Source organism: Emys orbicularis, chromosome 1 (assembly GCF_028017835.1).
Source record: "Emys orbicularis isolate rEmyOrb1 chromosome 1, rEmyOrb1.hap1, whole genome shotgun sequence".
NCBI classification, from domain to species: domain Eukaryota; kingdom Metazoa; phylum Chordata; order Testudines; family Emydidae; genus Emys; species Emys orbicularis.
In genome coordinates, this window is record NC_088683.1 from 244,068,071 (window position 1) to 244,089,265 (window position 21,195).

The 21,195-nt window shown below is 45.0% G+C and overlaps 1 protein-coding gene across 1 annotated transcript; it reads right to left on the minus strand.

The window, feature by feature from the left end:
* Positions 1-1,755: 1,755 nt before the first annotated feature.
* On the minus strand, positions 1,756-20,952 carry LOC135891493 (regucalcin-like). The gene is made up of 7 exons (XM_065419041.1): positions 20,944-20,952; positions 13,776-13,941; positions 10,615-10,797; positions 9,229-9,444; positions 7,394-7,525; positions 3,762-3,916; positions 1,756-1,806 (listed from the first exon to the last, which is right to left on the minus strand). Exons 1-7 carry the CDS (start codon positions 20,950-20,952, stop codon positions 1,756-1,758), a joined length of 912 nt encoding a protein of 303 aa, XP_065275113.1.
* Between the last annotated feature and the right edge of the window lie 243 nt (positions 20,953-21,195).

Consider the following 21,195-nt stretch of genomic DNA (forward strand, 5'->3'; position numbering starts at 1 on the left):
GGGATTTTAATGAGGTCAGATTCTGGGAGAGCATTCCAGGCATAGGTGGTGGCATGGAATAAGGCACAGTGATGTTTGTGTGGGAGAAACAGGGAGAAATCAGTCAACTTTAAGAGAGTGAAGAGGCTGGGCTAGTGCAGTGAGAGACCTGGGCAGAGATATAGAGCCTTGTAAACAAGGACAAGAACTTCGAACTCAATATATAATGTGATGAGGATCCTTTAAAGAGAGACAGAGGAATTGTAAAAGAGCAAAATTAGTGGAATGGAGAGAGAGAAGGAGGGAGGAAGAGAATATGGCACAAGAGAAAGAAAGAAAGAAAGAAAGAAAGAACATGGAATATGGGGGATGAAGGAACAGACACTAAGCAGTGGAGGAAAAGAGGTGCCACAATTGCAACAGGAGTGAAGGGAGGGAAAGAAGGTATAGCAAAAGCAATGAAGTGTCTGTCTGTCTGTCGCCATCCATGGATGTGGAAAAATGGAAAAGAGTCCAGCGGAGGGCAACAAAAATGATTAGGGAGCTGGAGCACATGACTTATGAGGAGAGGCTGCGGGAGCTGGGATTGTTTAGTCTGCAGAAGAGAAGAATGAGGGGGGGATTTGATAGCTGCTTTCAACTACCTGAAGGGGGGTTCCAAAGAGGATGGAGCTCGGCTGTTCTCAGTGGCGGCAGATGACAGAACAAGAAGCAGTGGTCTCAAGTTGCAGTGGGGGAGATTTGCGTTGGATATTAGGAAAAACTTTTTCACTAGGAGGGTGGTGAAGCACTGGAATGGGTTACCTAGGAAGGTGGTGGAATCTCCTTCCTTAGAGATTTATAAGGCCCGGCTTGACAAAGCCCTGGCTGGGATGATTTAGTTGGGGATTGGTCCTGCTTTGAGCAGGGGGTTGGACTAGATGACCTCCTGAGGTCCCTTCCAACTCTGATATTCTATGATTCTATCCTCCTTCCCTCTCTCTCTACCAGAGAGATTATATAGAGCATCAGCCAGCAATATAATAGGGTAAGCCTGTATCTCAAGGCCTGAGTTTATGCTGACTGTGTGTGTTCACATTCATACAGCGTTCCCAGGATCATTTTTGTTTCAAAAGAACTTTTTCAAAACACACCTTGTAACATGTTCACAGTTTATTTTCAACTGCACAGAATTTGGCCTCAACTAAAAAGACAAGACAGAAATAAAGACAGTGAAAGGACAAAAGGTTCAGTGGGGCAAAATAAATAACTAAAAATGGAGAAGTAGGACTGCCAAAAATAGACCCTTATGGGAAATCCAAAAGCCAAAGAACCGTCAGGTTCAAGTCAGCACATTTGAAAAAGTAATGTAAATCAGAGCATATCTCATTACAATTACATCATTGTAACATGAAAACATAAATCAAATTCTGCCTTCAGAACTACATAAGTAGGCCAGGGCAGAACTGGCCATAAGAATTTTTTTTAAAAACTAGGAATGCTGGAGTAAATAATAAAGAAGGCTTATGCAAGATCATAAGAAATTTTACAAGCCTATGCATTCTGACAATCTATTTTCACTTCTAGTGTTACCTCATTTATCTGCTTCTGCTAAAATTCCACTCTGGTACCATGCTGTAGAGCCAAACATGGAGAAGAAAAAATTAGTTCTAAGCTCCAAAGGGTGCATAGAAAAATCTTCAGATAGATAGTTTTGCAATTCAGTGAACGGTTCCTGTTCAAAACTGCTCCTGCATGGGCCATGCATGTATTTTGTTTGCTATAAATAGTTAATATTTAAGCAACATATGAATATTGTGGGATTCCTTTCACACCCAGGCCCGTTATCTGTTTAAAAAGAAAAAGAAAAAAGGTCAATCTCTAATTGATTGCTTTGGAAGCATTCATATCTCACGCAATCAGAACACACATTATAATTTATTAACCTGCCCACATCCCTAAAAAACTCTACCCCCAAGTAGAGCTCACTATAATCTGAAAAGGGAGAAGAGCCACGTGACTCCATTAAGTTCAGGAGGGACTTTACAATTGCTAATAGTGATTGGCAGCAGTACAAAACCCTAAGGTTGATTCCAGATCATAGAACACAACTCAGTAATTCTCCTGTTCTACAAACTGTCTGTCTTAGGGTTTATATAGCCCCCATTACCATAGGGTCTGAGTGCCTCACAGTCTTTTTACTGTATTTATTCTCACAACACCCCTGTGAGGTAGAAAAGTACCATCTCAATTTTACAGTTGGAAAACTGAGGCACAGAGAGGCTAAGTGACTTGCTCCAAATCACACAGGAAGGTTGTGGTAGGGCAGGGAATTGAATCTGGGTTTCTGGTATCCCAGACTCGTGTCCTAACCACTGGACTATCCTTCCAAAGTGTCTCTAGACTGATGATATACTTGTATTTTACCCACTGTAGCACAGTAACTACCCTTTCATTTCATGCTATTGTCGTTGTGGTGGTGCGTAGAGTACCGACACTGCGTCCCCACCTAGCATGGGTATACATAGCAGTGTAGATGGTGAGGCACTGCTTAGGTGAGCACAGTACAGACACGCCTGAATAGTAGGGTAAATATCCTACACAGCTCTCTACACACCCAAGCTGTGCCTCACCATCTACATTGCTATGTATACCCATGCTAGGTGGGGACGCAGTGTCGGTACTCTACGCACCACCAAGACTTTCCTCTCCACAGTGAAAGGCTCTGGCAGCAGAAGACAGGGCTGACCTTATGGGTGGGTGACATTGGTGATTGTCCAGCGTGCCGTGATTGGGGGGGGGAGGCACCGTGATCAAGAGGCATGGAACAGGGCAGGAGAAGAGTCTGGGGTGCGAGTCCGTGGAAGGGAGCTCTGGGCAATGGTGGGGGAGGCAGTGGAGCCTGGGGGCGATGAGAGGGAGCCCGGGGAAGCAGCAGGAGCCAGGGGTAATGAGGGTGCATGGTGGGGAGCACGAGGAGGCAGCAGGGGCCAGAGGGGATGGGTCAGGAGCCGGGGGAGGCAGCGCGGGCCAGGGGCAATGGAGGAATGGATGGGGAGGCAGCGGGGGCCGGGGCACCAAAATACAAGTTCTCCCAGGGTGCCATTTTCCCTTAGGCTGGCCCTAGCAGGAGAAGGCTTTCCCTGCTGCCTTTCAGAGCCTTTCACTGCCATGTGTAGCTACACATCTCAGTGAATTTGGATGCAGCCTACCTTTTACTGTGGCACGTAGCTACATGTAACCTACATGCCACTGCAAGCATTGGCAAGGTCTAAGTGTTGACTCTGACTGCAATCTGTGAATTGTGTTCTATTCTCCCAGCAAATATTTTTTCAATACACCTGAAGGTGAAACAAAAAGACCAACAAAGAGAGAGTAGTTTTGAATTCACTAGCTATAGCTAGAAATGTAATAATTAATTAGCTGAAACATGTCACTCACTTGTAAGGGAGTAAACAAACATTTCTTAATATGTTTTTGCCCTGCTGTCATTGGGTTTTAATAAACAAGTTTTAGTTGTCTTATAAAAATGTAGCTACCCTGGGACTATTCAAAATGAGAGAACATACATAATTTATGACAGTACAATAGAAAAAAAGAGTGATGTTTGCAAAACTGATACAACATATAAAAAGAAATAAGGGCCAAAAGGTTGAACAAACAACTATAAAGGACATAAAAGTCCAGAACCATGAGGATCACAGCTGCATTTAAATCTGGGGGCAGAGGTGCCAGATTTGAACCAGCACTAAGCAACCTAGAATGTTTAAATCTTTTTACTGAAAGAAACAAAATCCAATCACCTTGAAAATCTCCCCTGCCCGAGGTTCCTTTGCCAAAGCTGCCTTGTCTAGCCCATCATAGGCAGAAGTCACATACATTTCTGAATAATCTTTTCCACCAAAGCAGCAGGAGGTGATCCTTGAAGCAGGCAGCTTCACAGTCTGGATTCTTTTCCCTAGAGGAAAATATATTTACTTACTTTAAACTTTCTGGGGAAAATGTAACATGTAATTTGTTGTTAACCAACTGGACAGCCAGTACTGTGATTGTCAGACTGAGCCTTTTACAATATGAATATAGTGTTTCCCCATCAGAAAGAAGCAGTTTCTGTAAGGACAGTCTATGGGGAAATGTGCTCAATTGATTTGATGGCACCATCTCTTACATTTTACTTTTAGCAAAGCTTCTGTTTTCTGTCTCCACACTGCTCCATTTCCTTTTTTCACATGCAGGCAATACTACGGTGTGTGAGGCAGTGAGATCAGAAACAGGCAGGCCATGTGTTGACTGAAGCACTAGTCTTGAAACAGCATGTCATCAAGGTGTTTCAGCACTGAAGAGACTCTTAAATCAATTGCAAGTTTAAAAAGCAAACATAAGGGACTGTACCATAGAGCACCCAACCCTAGACACTTTGGGTCAAATTCAGAGGGGGAATAAATGGGAAGTGGATGTTACACATCAGTAAATCAGCATGAGTGAGTGAGTGAGTGTAACTTATTTGCCCTTCCAACCCTGATATTCTAAGTGACCAAGGGTACGTCTACACAGGGATAAAAAACTCACAGTGTGGCCGTGGCTGCCCCAGGTCAGCTGACTTGGGCTCCAGAGCTAAAAATTGCTGTGTAGCCTGGAACCTGAGCCATGGGACCCTCCACCCTTGTAAGGTCCCAGAGCTTGGGCTGCAGGCCAAGCCTGGATGTCTAAACAGCAGTTTTTCAGCCCAAGCCCCACAAAGGCAAGTCAGCTGCCCTGGACCAGCTATGGGGTTTTTATCCCTGTGTAGACATGCCCATAGAGAAACAGAGTTATATTGGCAAGTAATCAAACACATATGGAATCAGAATTCTCAGCTGGTGTAAATCAATATAGCTCCCAGAAGTCAATGGAGCTGTGCCAATTTACACCAGCTGAGGGCTTGATCCAAGATGTTTAACTCATAGTTAAAGCCTCAGTGTCCAATTAGCAGTGATAGTACCTCTACCCCAATATAACACGGGTTCGCATACAACGCGGTAAAGCAGCGCTCCAGCTTCCAGCCGCGGTGCTCCGCTTCCCGCCGCCGGTGAGTGCGGGGAGGTTGGGGAAAGGATGCCCCCCTGTACTCACCGGTGGCAGGAAGCGGAGTGCCGCAGCTGGGAGCTGGCGGAGTGGAGCGGGCTGGGGCCGGGCTGCTCCGCTTCCCGCTGCTGAGTGCCTGTCAGGGGGCAGGGGGTGTGGATAGGGGCCAGGGGAGCAGAGGGGTTGGGTAAGGGGGTGGGGTCCTGGGGGTGATTAGGGACAGGGGTCACTGGAGGGGGCGGTCAGGGGACAAGGAGCAGGGGGGCCAAAGCAAGTTCGATATAACGCAGTCTCAGCTATAGCGCGGTAAGATTTTTTGGCTCCGGAGGACCGTGTTATATCGGGGTAGATGTGTACTATTATTTATTAAGTGCTGGCAATGTTCTTAGCTCTTGACAATGCACAAGGTCCCAGATCCACAAAGGTATTTAGATTCCTAAAGTCCAGTGATTTCCAAAATGGCTACAGTCCCCCTAGTACCTTCAACAGTTTACCATCTAATAAGCAGAAGGAAGACAGGATTGTTCAGGCCTGGAAAAAGTGTAACTTAGACTTTTTTATTTAAGGTTTGATTTTATTCCCTTCCTGTGAGTTTTTAGGAGGGACTTGGAATGTGAGGAGACAGGAGAGTGGTGGATTGTGCCAGAGTAACAAACAGTAATTGTGCGTGACAGAAAGGAAGCATTCATCCCAAACGTCAGTTCATGCAGATGATCTCTTCAAACCCCTTGGGTGCAGCAACACAAAGCATTCCAGACTCTTCAGAATATCCCACCAGCCTCAGCTTCTCAATTCTAAACTCGTCTTTCATGGAGCCAAGCTTCATTTTTATCTTTTCAACCTGCTTCATGATTTCAGTATTTTCTCATGGTCTTTGGAAGCCATCACAAAACCTTTGTGCCATTATCCAGATAATGAAGGTTCAATTTCCAAAATTTCTCATTTAAAGCAAAATTTTACAAACTCCAATTGCTTTGGTCCTAATTCAACAAGGTACTTAAGTACATACTTAACTTGAAGCACATACATGAGAGCTTTGCTAATTCATGGCCTTTATCCAGTTCCCCATCTTCTTCTGCAATCACACCCAACATTCATTGTTTGCAAACTGAAAATACAGCATTGTATCCATGGCACGACTGAAGTTGGGCTGGAAGGACTACCATTGAATGATTCCACATTTTACTTGTTATTATTTATTCTTACTATTCATTATTTGTATTATCATAGCATCTAGAAGCCCCAATCATGGACCAGGACCCCATTGTACTAGGTGCTGTACAAACACAGAACAATCCCTCCCACAAAAAGCTTACATCAATATAAGAACTTAAGAATGGCCACACTGGTTCGGATCAATTGTCCATCTAGCCTACTATCCTGTCTTCTGACAGTGGCCAGTGCCAGATGCTTCAGAGGGAATGAACAGAACAGGGCCTGTCATCCCATCTTCTGGCAGTCAGGTTTAGGGGCCCCGTTAGCGTGGGGTTGTATCCCTGATCATCTGGATTAATAGCCACTGATGGGTCTATCCTCCAAGAACTTATCTAATTGTTTTTGAACCTAGTTATACTTTTGGCCTTCACAACATCCCCTGGCAATGAGTTCCACAGGTTGATGTGCATTGTGTGAAGAAATACTTCCTTTTGTTTGTTTTAAACCTGATGCCTATTAATTTCATCGGGTGACTCCTGTTCTTGTGCTATATGAAGGGGTAAATAACACTTCCATATTCACTTTCTCCAAACCATTAATGATTTTATAGACCTCACTCCTATCCCCTCTCAGTCTTCTCTTTTCCAAGCTGAACAGTCCCAGTCTTTTTAATGTCTCCTCCTATGGAAGTGGTTCCATACCCCTAATAATTTTTTTTGCCCTTCTCTGTACCTCTTCTAATTCAAATATATCTTTTTTGAGATGAGGTAACCAGAACTGCATGTAGTATAAGACAAGAGACAACAGATGGAGACAAACAGAGCGGGGAGTACAAGGAAACAATGAGACACTATTGGTCAGCATGATAGGCTATGGACTCAGCACTTCAGCAGTCTAACTGTTGCCAAGTTTTTTTGTAGGCATTATGGCAAAGGAGAATTTTAAGGAGACATTCGAAGGAGGATAATGAGTTAGATTTGTGGATGTTGGCAGGTTGATTATGAGTTTATGGTTGTTGCCATTTTCTTGTGCCTACTCCCCAGGGGAAGTGATCTGTTATCAGACTAGGCCACAAACAGAACACTTAATACAAAATAAGCCAACCCCAATAGAACAGAGGGAGCCTGCCTCAAGCAATGCATGTGGCACAGGTGATTCCCATCCTGAAATTGGGTTATTTAATACAGAATTCCAGTTCACCTTTGTGAGGGCTTACCTGTCTCAGGATCTATACGGATCACTCTCCCTCCATCAATACAGGCCACCCAAAGTTTCCCTTCTGCGTCAATACACATTCCATCAGGCATTTGTTCCTCCTTTTCTAATTGGTACAAAACTTTACAGCAGGCTGTAGAAGGAATTATGAAGTCAACACTGAATGTGATAGGTTAGCTATACCACTGTGATAGCTTAACTGTACCATATACTAATTTAACAAATTCATTTAACATCTTCCACAGTCTCCTAAATGCTCTTACAAACAAATCAACTCATTTTTGTGATGAAGGCAGACAACAAAATTTGATTTGCACATGTGCCTAGAGATGGCTGATGGGGCACAGTTAGTCTGATAAAAATAAACAGCCATTAGAACTGTTGTCTGAGGCTATACTGAATTCAGATGCCTTTGCTTTTACCAAGCATGGAGTACAGATCTTTGCTGTTGAAGAATTTGTTCTATCCATATTGCTCAACATATGAGCCCTAGGTCAGTTTATGACTATCACAAGCACTATGACTTTACTTTAGGTACTCACCACTGATCTCTGCCTGTGTGTTTTTTTCATATGCAAACCACAGAACTACTTAATTTAAATGTAGGTAATACATAATCTCTCCCAGACAAAGACCAAGAAGCCACTTTAATATAAAGAGAGACTGGCTTCTTGTTGACCAGCTATAAACTCATTATTTAGTTGGGCTTTGGACACCAAGGACATGATTGTCAAAACTAGACACAGATAATTACATGCTTAAACCACAATCCAGTGTGGTGTTCTGTGCAGTCTGCTGTGCCCACATGGAGTCCCATTGACCCAGTGAAGTCATTGGGGCTCTTCCCAGGTGCAGCAGTACACCTGTTTGGATTATAATGTAAGATCAGGACCCTAGTTTGCAGCCATAATGGAGATTTGCCAGTATAAAACCAGGGTGAAAGGAGATTCAGGCTCACAGTGCTTTCGTATTTTGGAAAGATAGGTGTCATGAAAAAATTTTCTCACCAGAAATTTATAAAAATAGGCAGAGGAAATCTACCTAGTGTATTCCACTTCTAAATACTTCATTTATATATGCATAAAGTCTGCACAGACTAGTGTACAAAGGGAACCAATTCAGTCATTTGAATCACAACTGACATGACAATAATTAGTCTCAGTTGAATTGCTGCTATGTGAGATGGGCCAAAAAAAAGTTTCATTGAATGTTTGTTCAAGTTTTTAAATGAATTTGGGTCAGTTGTACTCACATTCCAGTCTCCTTTCTGCAAAGACTGTAGTAAGCAAGGAATATTTGCCCAAGCCACGGATTTTACATGAATGCTACAGAACATTTGTGGAGAACTGTAAATTTATACTTGTGAGCATTCCTACTGGAAACCTGATTTTAAAAATATGCTTCTGTAATCAGGGAAGAGAAACATATGGTATGATCTTTTATGAGAGTTAATAGAAAGTGTACCAGTAGATGGCACTCAAGAATATGTAGCATTGTTTATGGGTTTTGTAGGATCGATACAATTCGTTGTGATTATGCACTGCAAACAGCTTCCTTTGTGCAACTCTTAACATCAGCTCTTAACTTGACCTAGCTGTCCAATCAAAACAGATTCTGAATTCTCACAATGAACTGTTCATGAACAAGCTAGAATCCAAGAAATGTTCACCAAATAATTTTGTGTCAGAGATTGTGAATTTCTTTTTCTATTGACAATTTGTGAACAGAAAAATTTATAATTTGTCATCTACTTCACTGACAATTACACACCCAGCTCTTGCTGAAGGAAATCAAACTACATTGATTTAAAAACTGATTTAAGAAAAGCATCTATACCGATTTTTCCTGTGTGCACATCATAGTCAAAGGCATGGACAGCATACACCAGGCTATCAATATGAAAGAAGGTTCTGTGATCCAGTGACCAATCCAACCCATTAGAGATGTCCACCTGGTCTAACTGCTTCACTACAGAATAATCAGGAAAGAGCGTGTAGAGGGCACCTTGGCGTCTCGCTCGCACACCAGGTTCTGTCTCCTCAGCCATGGTACCTAAAAGGATAATGGGATCAATCATTGGAAAATACAGCAGCCTGGAGAATCTTTACACCCTGGTAACTACAATAATGACCTCCTCATGTTCTCCTTGGGGTATATACTTTTATTACTTAAAGGGACTCGGAACTTAAAATGCATATACTGTAAACGTATTGTTACCTAGGTTATTAATGAAGACTTAGAATAACAGAAGTGAAAGATTTTTATAAATCCAATGTACATGTCACCATCAAAGCTCTTTCACTTGTTTACTTTTTGCATGTCTCCACTTGAAAAATGAAAGTGAAGCCAGTTTCACTGTTTGCTTGAGGTTTTGGTGGTGGTGTTGCTGTGGATTTTTTTTTTTTTTTTTTTTTTTACAGTCACTTTCAAGTTACTGCAATAATTGAGTTTTTAATGCCCATGGGGAATATTTAAGTTTTGTTTTTAATTTGTGGAAATCCTTCTATTGGTCCTAAATTTTATAAAAGCTTGTTTTACAATATTTGAGCCAAATTTTAAGTTGGGATTGTCCACTCGTCACATACAGATATGAACAGCATATATAGAAAAATAATATTTCTCTTTCATTTTTCTAACTTTAGGCTGCTGCAAGACTAGGAAATAAGAATAAAGTTAACCCCACATCAACCCTTAATATAGTAAACTCCAGTCTGAAATTAGAGTAACTATTGTTGGTAAATATTGAATAATAAACTGACAGACTATAGTTGACATAACACATTTGGACCTGTTTCTGGAACCACTGCCAAGCATAGAAATTACTGTCACGACTCTGTGGATCTGCTCCCAGTAGTAATTGCTGTGTTTGGTAGCAAGTGTTTGTTGAATCAGGCCTTTAATTTGAATCTATAATGTAAATCCGAGCGTGTGTGTGTGTGGGGGGGGGGTGAATGCGTGAAATCCTGTGTGCCCCTGCTACATCCAGGCCAGCCTCACTTTAGACTGTGAGTCCCTCCTCCTGAGCTGTCTCACAATCAGAGGCATCCAAACACCACTTTCCGAGTCCATGCTTCTGCAGTAATAGAAGTACCAATTCTCACACATTTCACCTATTGCTGAGTGAAGCTCAGCTGAAGAATCAAGTTGCCAAAGAATAAAAGTACAATACACATTAGAAATAGTCCTACTTCATTGAGAGTGAAAATCCTGTCAGAAACATACCAGCAAAAAATCTCCCCTTTGGATCCACTTTCCCATCATTGAACCTGTTGTTTGGTTTATCCTGTTCAAGTTCTGCAATAGTGGTTACTGACTCCATTTCCCAGTTTAAAAAGGCAAATCTGGTTCCCAAGGCAATGACATAACCCCCGCACTTTCGAAGGGCCACCGAGCCAACGCGAGCATCTGCAAATGAGAGAGAGGGGGAACGGGAGAAATTCAGTGAGTGTCAGATCATGTTATATCATAGGCTCTATATCCAGTTTGACATCACCTTCTCACTAGATGTGCAGTGCCATTTCTTAGCTCTCTAATGGCATGGCTGAGATCAGTAACTGGATGGAGAAAAACTGGTTGAAGCTGAATCCAGGAAAGACTGAGATAATGTGAGTAGGAGAAGTGAGGCACTTTGAAGAACTTGCCACATCTATAACATTACCTTCCATTCAGATCATTAACATAGCTTGTAGTCTTAGTGTTCTCCTAGGCTCCTCACTACTTCTAAACACTCAAGCACCCAGAGCCAAGAAAAAAATCCATTTCATCTACCACTTCCGGGAAAACTGTGCCCTTTCCTGTTGACTTTGGACTTAGACACAGTGATCCATGCATTTCGAACCGCCACCTTGATAACTATACTTCTCTGTCTTGTTGACTTGGGCCACCTCTTACTAAACAATTGATTGTAGGAGTGCAGTTCACTTGTCTCAATAGAAAGTAAAAGGATGGCATGAAATACTATAAACTACTTGTGGCTCTGTATAGGAAGAAAGATCACCATATGTACAGTAAGATATCACCACTGATGTAGCATCACTGTTGCACAATTGCGATAAATCTTATGCAAAGTATGCCTTGTAAGGTATCATTGGAAAGGTTGTGATTTGTTGAACAAAGTTATCCTGTTTATATTTATTATCATCGTGTATGAAATTATGGATCTTTGCTGTGTGTTTGTATCTTGAACATGTTGTGTTCCTAGGTAACACCCACAGGACAGATTTACATCAAGACCAGCCAGCCGTGGTTGATGGGCCATTAAAAAGAATCAGCTCTTCCAGTGGGCCCCTCCTGAGGATGCCTCCGAGAGCATGTAGACAATGGATGCCTCATGACTCAGCAAGGGCACATAGAACATGTGATCCCTGACTCCATGTTTGAGACAGTAACTTTCCATACACATGGGTTGGAGAGGGGGGAGGAGGCTATCAATGGGAGAGTGTGACATCATCCCCTTGCTTCTTTCCTGCTCCACATCTCTGAATTATGATTTCTAACAAAGAAGAGCTTTGAACAATGGACTGAGGACCCCAATATTTGAGATGAAACAGAGATTTATTACAAACTGGCAGATTTAACATCACTGCTATTATCCTGATCTACAAACTCTGAAATCAACTGTAATGGATAGGATTCATTATAACCTCTTAATAACGCTCTTCCTTTTTATATATATATACCTTTAGTTTTTAGTAACTAAAGGATTGGCTACCAGCATGGTTTGGGGGTAAGATCTGAAGTATATTTTGACCTGGGGTGTGTGTCTGGTTCCTTGGAATGAGAAGAATCTAATAGATGTGATTCTTGATTTTAATAATCATTTAGCACAGAACTCTGGTTTGTCTGGATGGTGTATGAGGGGCTAGAGGGACTGAATGGGACTGTCTGTGGCTACATAACTAGTATAGCAGTTTGGAAGTACACATTTGTTACTGGCTTGGTGAAAGCTTATGATAAACCAGTGGTTCCCAAAGTGGGGTTCGCGAACCCCTGGGGGTTCGCAGAACGTTTCAGGGGGTTCGAAAGAAAAATTTCATTAATGGCGGCCAGAGGACTCTGCTGGGACCCAGTTGCAGGGCAGACAGCCCGAGCCCCAGGGAGAGCGGGGCCAGGCAGTTTGAGCAGGCAGCCCGAGCCCTCCCCTGTCAGCGGGGGAGCCGGCAGCCCGAGCCCTCCCCTGTCAGCCAAGGAGCCGGCAGCCCGAGACTCGTGGAGAGCGGGCAGTTTGAGTCGGCAGCCCCAGCCCTCCCCTGTCAGCGGGGGAGCTGGCAGCCCGAGCCCCAGGGAGTGCGGGGCCGGGCAGTTGGGGCAGGCAGCCCAAGTCCTGGCGGTCAGTGGGGAGCCGGCAGCCCGAACCACAGCGCTCCGTGCAGGGCTGGCAGCCTGAGCCCCAGGGAGAGCGGGGCCGGGCAATTGGGGCCAGCAGCCCGAGCCCTGCCCCCGTCAGCAGGGGAGCCAGCAGCCTGAACCCCAGCGCTCTGCGCGGGGCTGGCAGCCCGAGCCCCAGGGAGAGCAGGGCCGGGCAGTAGGGGCTGGCAGCCCGAGCCCCGCCCCCGTCAGCGGGGGAGCCGGCAGCCTGAACCCCAGCCCGAGCCCCAGGAATTTGCCAAATCTCATCTAAAGCCAGAACCACAGCCCTCCTTGTTACCACCAGCCACAACCTCACCCGAAACTAGAGGTGGGTGAAAAATACCAAGCATTTTTCACAGAAAGTTTTGAATTTTTTTCACATTTTTCAAAATTCCCCAAGAAAAATTTACAAAAAACTGAAACGGAAAAATGGTCCATTTTCAAAAACTGTTTCCATGAAACATTTTCTGATTTTTGAAAACCAAAAATGAATTTATTTTTATTCGAAACCATTTTTTTTTTAAAACAAAAGCCAAAAAAACATTTTACAGAAACATTTTTGGTTTCTGGTTTTTCTATGTTCGTTAAAAAAAGTTTCAATTAAAAATATTTTTCAGAGGTTCATAGATTCCGGGCCCGGCAGTTGGGGCATCCATCACACTGAGGAAATTTAAACTTAAATCCCTGAAAATATTCATTTTTAGGACGGGGTTCACGAGATTTCACAATTTAGTGAAAGGGGCTGTTAAAGTTTGGGAACCACTGTGATAGACTATACTGCCAGTTTGGGGAACATGCCCTGTTTTATGGCAGTCTGACCTGAGATTGGCATTCTTAGCTGTGTACCATACTAGGCAGCATGACACTATTAACTGACAAACTACTAACCTGGGACCGACGTGGCTACAGCTCCACTGCATACAAACGACTATCAGCAGAGATAGATCAACTATAACACAGGGGAAAAAACAACCTAAAAGGTACAGAAACAAAGTAGCAAACAAGTTTTAAGACTTAGCGTGGCACTGTCTTACCCACAGACACACTGTGCACTTCGTTGGTGACTGAGTTCCAGCGGCAAACTTTCTGTGAATTAATATCCACATATACAAGTGCATTTTCCCTTTCTTCCCATACTGGGCACTCTCCCATCCTGTTCTTCTCCTTCACAACAGACTCAATCTTAATAGAACACATGGCCTGAGAGGAGGAGAGCAAAAGATGAACCAAATGAAAAATTCATTTTAACAAAAGAAAGCTTATTGTATTGAATTTTTATAGAAACATCATATTTAGAGCAGGAATTAGGGAACTATATGGTCCCGTAGATGCCACATAGGATTTGAGAATATTTGGGGAATCCAGTACATCTAGTCTCCGGTACTTATATAGGTCCCATTATTATCTGATCTTAGCACCTCACAATCTAGGACTCAAATATTGAGACTTACAGTGTGAGGATCCCAGATTTATAAAACTGGACAAATTACCTTACGCTAAAACTTGATAAAAACTCAAGGTGATATTTTCAAGCCTCGTATTTGCTAAGCAGGCTTCTGGAAAGAGAAAGGGAAAATAGGGAATAAACAAAAAAAAAGTGGGGGGGGAAGCCAAACATGAAAAAGAACTAAACTTTATAGTTAGACTAGGGGTACGTCTACACTACGGGATTAATCCGAATTTATATAATTCGAATTTGGGAAACAGATTGTATAAAGTCGAATGTATGCGGCCACACTAAGCACATTAATTCGGCGGTGTGCGTCCATGTACCGGGGCTAGCGTCGATTTCTGGAGCGTTGCACTGTGGGTAGCTATCCCATAGCTATCCCATAGTTCCCGCAGTCTCCCCCGCCCATTGGAATTCTGGGTTGAGATCCCAGTGCCTGATGGGACAAAAAACATTGTCGCAGGTGGTTCTGGGTACAGCCTCACCCCTCCCTCCCTCCCTCCCTGCATGAAAGCAACGGACGGCAGACAACCATTTCGCGCCTTTTTTCCTGGGTGAACACTGCAGACTCCATACCAAGGCAAGCATGGAGCCCGCTCAGCTCCAGACAGCAGTCATGAACATTGTAAACACCTCGCGCGTTCTCGTGGAGTTTATGCTGAGCCAGGACCAGAAAAACGAGGCGAGGAGGCGGCGGCGGGAGCGCAGCGACAAGCGTGATGAGGACATGGACATGGACACAGAATTCTCTCAAACCACGGGCCCCGGTGCTTTGGAGATCATGTTGTTAATGGGGCAGGTTCTATCCATGGAACGCCGATTCTGGGCAAGGGAAACAAGCACAGACTGGTGGGACCGCATAGTGTTGCAGGTGTGGGATGATTCCCAGTGGCTGCGGAACTTTCGCATGCGTAAGGGCACTTTCATGGAACTTTGTGACTTGCTGTCCCCTGCCCTGAAACGCCAGAATACCAAGATGAGAGCAGCCCTCACAGTTGAGAAGCGAGTGGTGATAGCCCTGTGGAAGCTTGCAATGCCAGACAGCTACCGGTCAGTCGGGAATCAATTTGGAGTGGGCAAATCTACTGTGGGGGCTGCTGTGATGCAAGTAGCCAAAGCAATCACTGAGGTGCTGCTACGAAAGGTAGTGACTCTGGGAGATGTGCAGGTCATAGTGGATGGCTTTGCTGCAATGGGATTCTCTAACTGTGGTGGGGCGATAGATGGAACCCACATCCCTGTCTTGGCACCGGAGCACCAGGGTACCCAGTACATAAACCGCAAGGGTTACTTTTCAATGGTGCTGCAAGCACTTGTGGATCACAAGGGACGTTTCACCAACATCAACGCGGGCTGGCCGGGAAGGGTTCATGATGCTCGTGTCTTCAGGAACACTACTCTGTTTAAAGGGCTGCAGCAAGGGACTTACTTCCCGGACCAGAAAATAACCGTTGGGGATGTTGAAATGCCAATAGTTATTCTTGGAGACCCAGCCTACCCCTTAATGCCATGGCTCATAAAGCCATACACAGGCAGCCTGGACAGCAGTCAGGAGCTGTTTAACTACAGGCTGAGCAAGTGCAGAATGGTGGTAGAATGTGCATTTGGCCGTTTAAAAGGTCGCTGGCGATCGCTACTGACTCGCTCTGACCTCAGCCAAAGAAATCTCCCCATTGTTATTTCTGCTTGCTGTGTGCTCCACAATCTCTGTGAAAATAAGGGGGAGACCTTTATGGCAGGGTGGGAGGCTGAGGCAAATCGCCTGGCTGCTGATTACGCGCAGCCAGACACCAGGGCGATTAGAAGAGCACACCAGGAAGCGCTGTGCATCAGAGAAGCTTTGAAAACCAGTTTCATGACTGGCCAGGCTACAGTGTGAAATTTCTGTTTGTTTCTCCCTTCATGAAAACCCGCCCCCTTTATTGACTCATTCATTCTCTGTAAGGAACCTACCCTCCCCCTTCCCCCAGCTTGCTTTCAAACCAAATAAAGTCACTATCGTTTAAAAATCATTTATTCTTTATTCATAGATTATAAAAAGAGGGAGGGAACCCGGGTGGGGTTTGGGAGGAGGGAAGGAAAAGGCCACTAAAAAAAGGTTAAAAAAATGACAGCCTTTTGCTTGGACTGTCCACTGGGGTGGAATGGGAAGGTGTACGGAGCCTCCCCCCCCCCCCCCCGCGTTCTTACACGTCTGGGTGAGGAGGCTATGGAACATGGTGAGGGGGGAGGGGGGTTATACAGGGGCTGTAGCGGCACTCTGTTATCCTGCTGCCGTTCCTGAAGCTCCACCAGACGCCGGAGCATGTCTGTTTGCTCACGCAGCAGCCCCAGCGTTGCATCCTGCCTCCTCTGATCTTCCTGCCGCCACCTCTCATCTCGAGCGTCTCTCCTCTCCTCACGTTGGTCCCTCCTGTCCTCACGTTCACTGGCTTCTTTCCTATACTTTGAAACCGTGTCCTTCCACTCATTCAGATGAGCTCTGTCACTGCGGGTGGATTCCATGATTTCTGCGAACATCTCGTCTCGCGTCTTCTTTTTCCGACACCTTATCTGTGATAGCCTTCGGGACGGAGGAGGAAGGCTTGAAGAATTTGCAGCTGCTGGAGGGAGGGAAAAAAGGAGAGAATTTTTTAAAAAGAACAATGCTTATACTCTTTCACGGTGACCAACACTATTCACATTACATAGCACATGTGATTTCTGTGCAAGGTCGCATTTTGCCTCTTAATATTGAGTGCCTGTGGCTTTGCTGCTAGAGATCACAGACGCAGGTCCGGGCAACAGAATTCAGCTTGCACGCGGCCATGGTAAGCCATTGTCTTTCGGCTTCTGCGCCCACCTTTCTCACATACCAAGCAAAGCCCGTTGAGTGCTGCGGTTTTCCTGTTAACCTTCAGCAGCAGAAAACAAACTACCCCCCCCTCCAATTCTCTGGATGATCGCTTTATCCCTCCCCCCACCGCGTGGCTGGTATCAGGGAAGATCCCTGCTAGCCAAACGCGAAAAGCTCTGGGCCAATTCCCCCCCCCCCCCCCCGCGCTTGGCTAACTGCAGGGAAGGATTTCTTTTCAGCCACAGGCAAACAGCCCAGTAGGAACAGCCACCTCTGTCCCCTTAATTAAATTCCCGTATTTCAACCAGGTTACCATGAGCGATATCACTCTCCTGAGGATTACACAACGAGATAAAGAACGGACGTTGCTTGAATGCCAGCAAACACCGGGACCATACGCTGCCAGGCTTTGTCAGGCAATGATACCAGATTACTTGCTGCAAGCATGGCGCGGTCAAGTGTCCTACCATGGAGGACGGAATAAGGCTGCACTGCCCAGAAACCTTGTGGCAAGGCTTTTGGAGTACCTCCAGGAGAGCTTCATGGAGATGTCCCTGGAGGATTTCCGCTCCATCCCCAGACACGTTAACAGACTTTTCCAGTAGCTGTACTGGCTGCGAATGCATCCCAAGTCCTCAGGGCAAAGTAATCATTAAAAACCCTTGCTTTTAAAACAAGTTTTATATTTTAAAAGGTAAACTCACCTGAGGTCCCTTCCATGGGGTCATGGTCTTGGATACTGGCTTGGGAGGGTTGGGAGGGTACTTCAGTCAGGCTGAGAAAAAGATCCTGCTGGGTGCTCTCTGCAAGCTCGTCCTCCTCCTCCTCCTCCTCTTCCCCATCCGCAGAATCCTCAGGTGTAGCTGATGAGACTATCCCCGACCCGGAATCCACGGTCACAGGTGGGGTAGTGGTGGCGGCCCCCCCTAGAATTGCATGCAGCTCGGCGTAGAAGCGGCATGTCCGTGGCTCTGACCCGGAGCGACCGTTTGCCTCCTTTGTTTTTTGATAGGCTTGTCTGAGCTCCTTGACTTTCACGCGGCACTGATCTGAGTCCCTATTGTGGCCTCTCTCCATCATGCCCTTGGAGATTTTTTTCAAAAGTTTTGGCATTTCGTCTTTTCGAACGAAGTTCTGCTAGCACTGAATCCTCTCCCCATATAGTGATCAGATCCAGTACCTCCCGTACAGTCCATGCTGGTGCTCTTTTTCGATTATCAGCCTGCATGGTTACCTGTGCTGATGAGCTGAGCTATCTGTGGTCACCTGTGCTCTCCACGCTGGGCAAACAGGAAATGAAATTCAAATTTTCCTGGGGCTTTTCCTGTCTACCTGGCCAGTGCATGCGAGTTCAGATTGCTGTCCAGAGCGGTCACAATGGTGCACTCTGGGACAGCTCCCGGAGGCCAATACCATCGAATTGCGGCCACACTAACCCTAATTCGAAATGACAAAATCGATTTTGGCGCTACTCCGCTCGTCGGGGTGGAGTACAGAAATCGATTTTAAGAGCCCTTTATTTTGAAATAAATGGCTCCGTTGTGTGGACGGGTGCAGGGTTAATTCGATTTAATGCTGCTAAATCCGAATTAAAGTCATAGTGTAGACCAGGCCTAGGTGGGTGAGGCAATATCTTTTACTGGACCAACATCTGTTGGAGAGAGAGACAAGTTTTTGACCTTACACAGAGCTCGAAAGCTTGTCTCTCTCACCAACAGAAGTTGGTCCAGTAAAATATGTTACCTCACCCACCTTGTCTCTCTAATATCCTGGGACCAACATAACTACAGCTACACTGCATACAAACTTTATCATTAACATTCATTTTTCTACATGTATTTTCTGATGTTTCCCTGGAGTAATCTCTCCTTCCCCCAAACTCTAGGACATGGGTTTAATATTTTTGTAGTGTTGCCAAGTGTTAATTCATACCGGGGATGTAATTGTAGTGTAGGAGTCGGGGGAGCGGTGTTTAAAAGGTAATAGGTAAAAATAGTATTTCAAGAACATAAGATCCCTCTCATTAATATCTATATGTGTGTGTGTGTATATATATATATTAATGAGAGGGATCTTATGTATGCACCCACCTTATAGTAGCTCCATCTATCCACCAGTAGCTGAAAGCCTGTGCTACCACACAGGTGTAATATGTAAAGTCATGTGGTAAAAAAGCCAAAAATGGCTAAGAACTTAAAAGAGGGATGGTAGCAGACTGTGAAACCCAGCGATGATTCAACCTGGTGATATTCTGAACAAAAAGAACTCTCAACCATGCTTATAGCTGTTTCCCTTGCTTCACACTGACACAACAGACATCTAGGCTTCAGAGTGATGTTTGGGGTTATTGTGTGTGCTGGATGTGTGGGTGGTTGTGTTGATTTGGGTCTAGGAAGGTTGTGCTGGGAGATTTGTTTTGATTTGTGCAGGTGGCAAATGAGGGTTGTGCACTACCGTGAGGGGTTCTGTGTGTTTGGAGTTATTGTGTATGCTGGTTGTGTTGTTGTGGGGGGCTTGTGTTGGGCAGGGAGAGTTGTGTGGATTTCCATGGGTGACAAATGAGGGGTTTATAGTGAGGTGAGGCGCTGTGTGTGTTTGGGGTTATTGTGTATGCTGGTTGTGTTGCTGTCTGGGTGATTGTGTTGATTTGTGTCTGGGGTGGTTGGTTGTGCTGGGAGATTGTGTGGGTGGCAAATGAGAGGAGTGTATTGTGGTGAGGGGCTGTGTGTGTTTGGCATTATTATGTATGCTGATTGTGTAGATTCGTTTCTAGAGGGAGTTGTGCTGGGAGATTCCTGTTTATTTGTGTAGGTGGTGAATAAGGGGTGTGTGCTGCGGTCAGAGGCTGTGTGTGTTTGGGGTTATTGTGTGTGCTGGTTGTGTGGTTTGGAAGAACTATGGCAGTGGGGCCAAGTAATCCGCCATTTTTGTAGTCTCCCTCATACAACCAATTAAATTGTTGCATGCAAATTAGCTACAGAGTAAGGATGGTGATTGGCTGAGTAACCTCTGATCCCACTGTGGTCTAGGCTTTTGGCATGGCACAGATACATGCCTTGATGTTGCACAGGTGCAATTTGTAAAGCTGAAAATGACTGAAAATTTTAAAATTGGACAGTAACAGACTGTGAAACCCAGTGATGACTGAACCTGGTGATATTCTGAACAAAAAGAACTCTCAAGTATGCTTGTGGCTGTTTCTATCACTTCACGCTGACACAACAGACATTCCAGCCTTCAGAGTGACATGCAGTGCTTGACTTTGCAACCTGAATACGGTTCTTGTAACATATTTTGTGTTTGTAATTTCCTAGCTTTTTAAAAAAGCAAACTGAAAAAAATGAAGCTCCATTGTGTGGTATCACAGTGACTAGAGCTGGGCAGAGAATGTTTTGCAGAGGATTTTGAAACTTGGTCTTGTTCCAATTCAGAAAAAGTTTGACATTCTCTGTGAAAATGGAATTACTGTTCTCCTCCCAGCTCTACTGGGAGCCTGGACTCTGGGGCAGTTTGTAAGCCACAAGAGCCCCAACTCTGAGAGAGCCCACTTGGCAGACTGTCCTGGAGCTGCGGATCCTGGAGGCCTGTGCTGCCAAGAAGCCTCGAGCCTGGGAGCTAGGGCTCTCAGGGCTTCCAGGCTCTCGGCTCCCCTTCAGCCCACCTGATGGCCTGATGAGGCACTGGGAACTTGAAAGCCGGGGTGCTCCAGCAGTTTGCCAGGCAGGCTGCCGTGTCGGGGGAGAGCTGGCAGGAAACCAGGCAGGATTCTTCTGTCAGAAGCCTGCTCAGTTTCCAGTGTAATTTCATCAAAATCAACATGGTCCCACAGAACATTTCGATTGTGACCAATCAGCAAAACCCAATGAAAAAATATTTCTTCAAAAAAAATGTGACCAGCTCTAATACTAACACCCACATAATTCATCAGCCGGGTTTGAACCTTTAGATCCACTGCCCAGACCTCTGCCACTTCAGCTAACAGGTTAAGCGAAAGTAGTTGTAGGTTGTCATCCTCTATGTGGACCTGCAGTAGAGGGGAATGGGACATTTTGCCAGTGTTTTCACAGATATTTGCTGACAGCAGAGGAATGGGGGCCCTCAGGGACCTTGGGTTCCATTACAAGCTCTGGAGGGGAGTACTGTCTAAGGGGCATAGACTCTTTTGTCT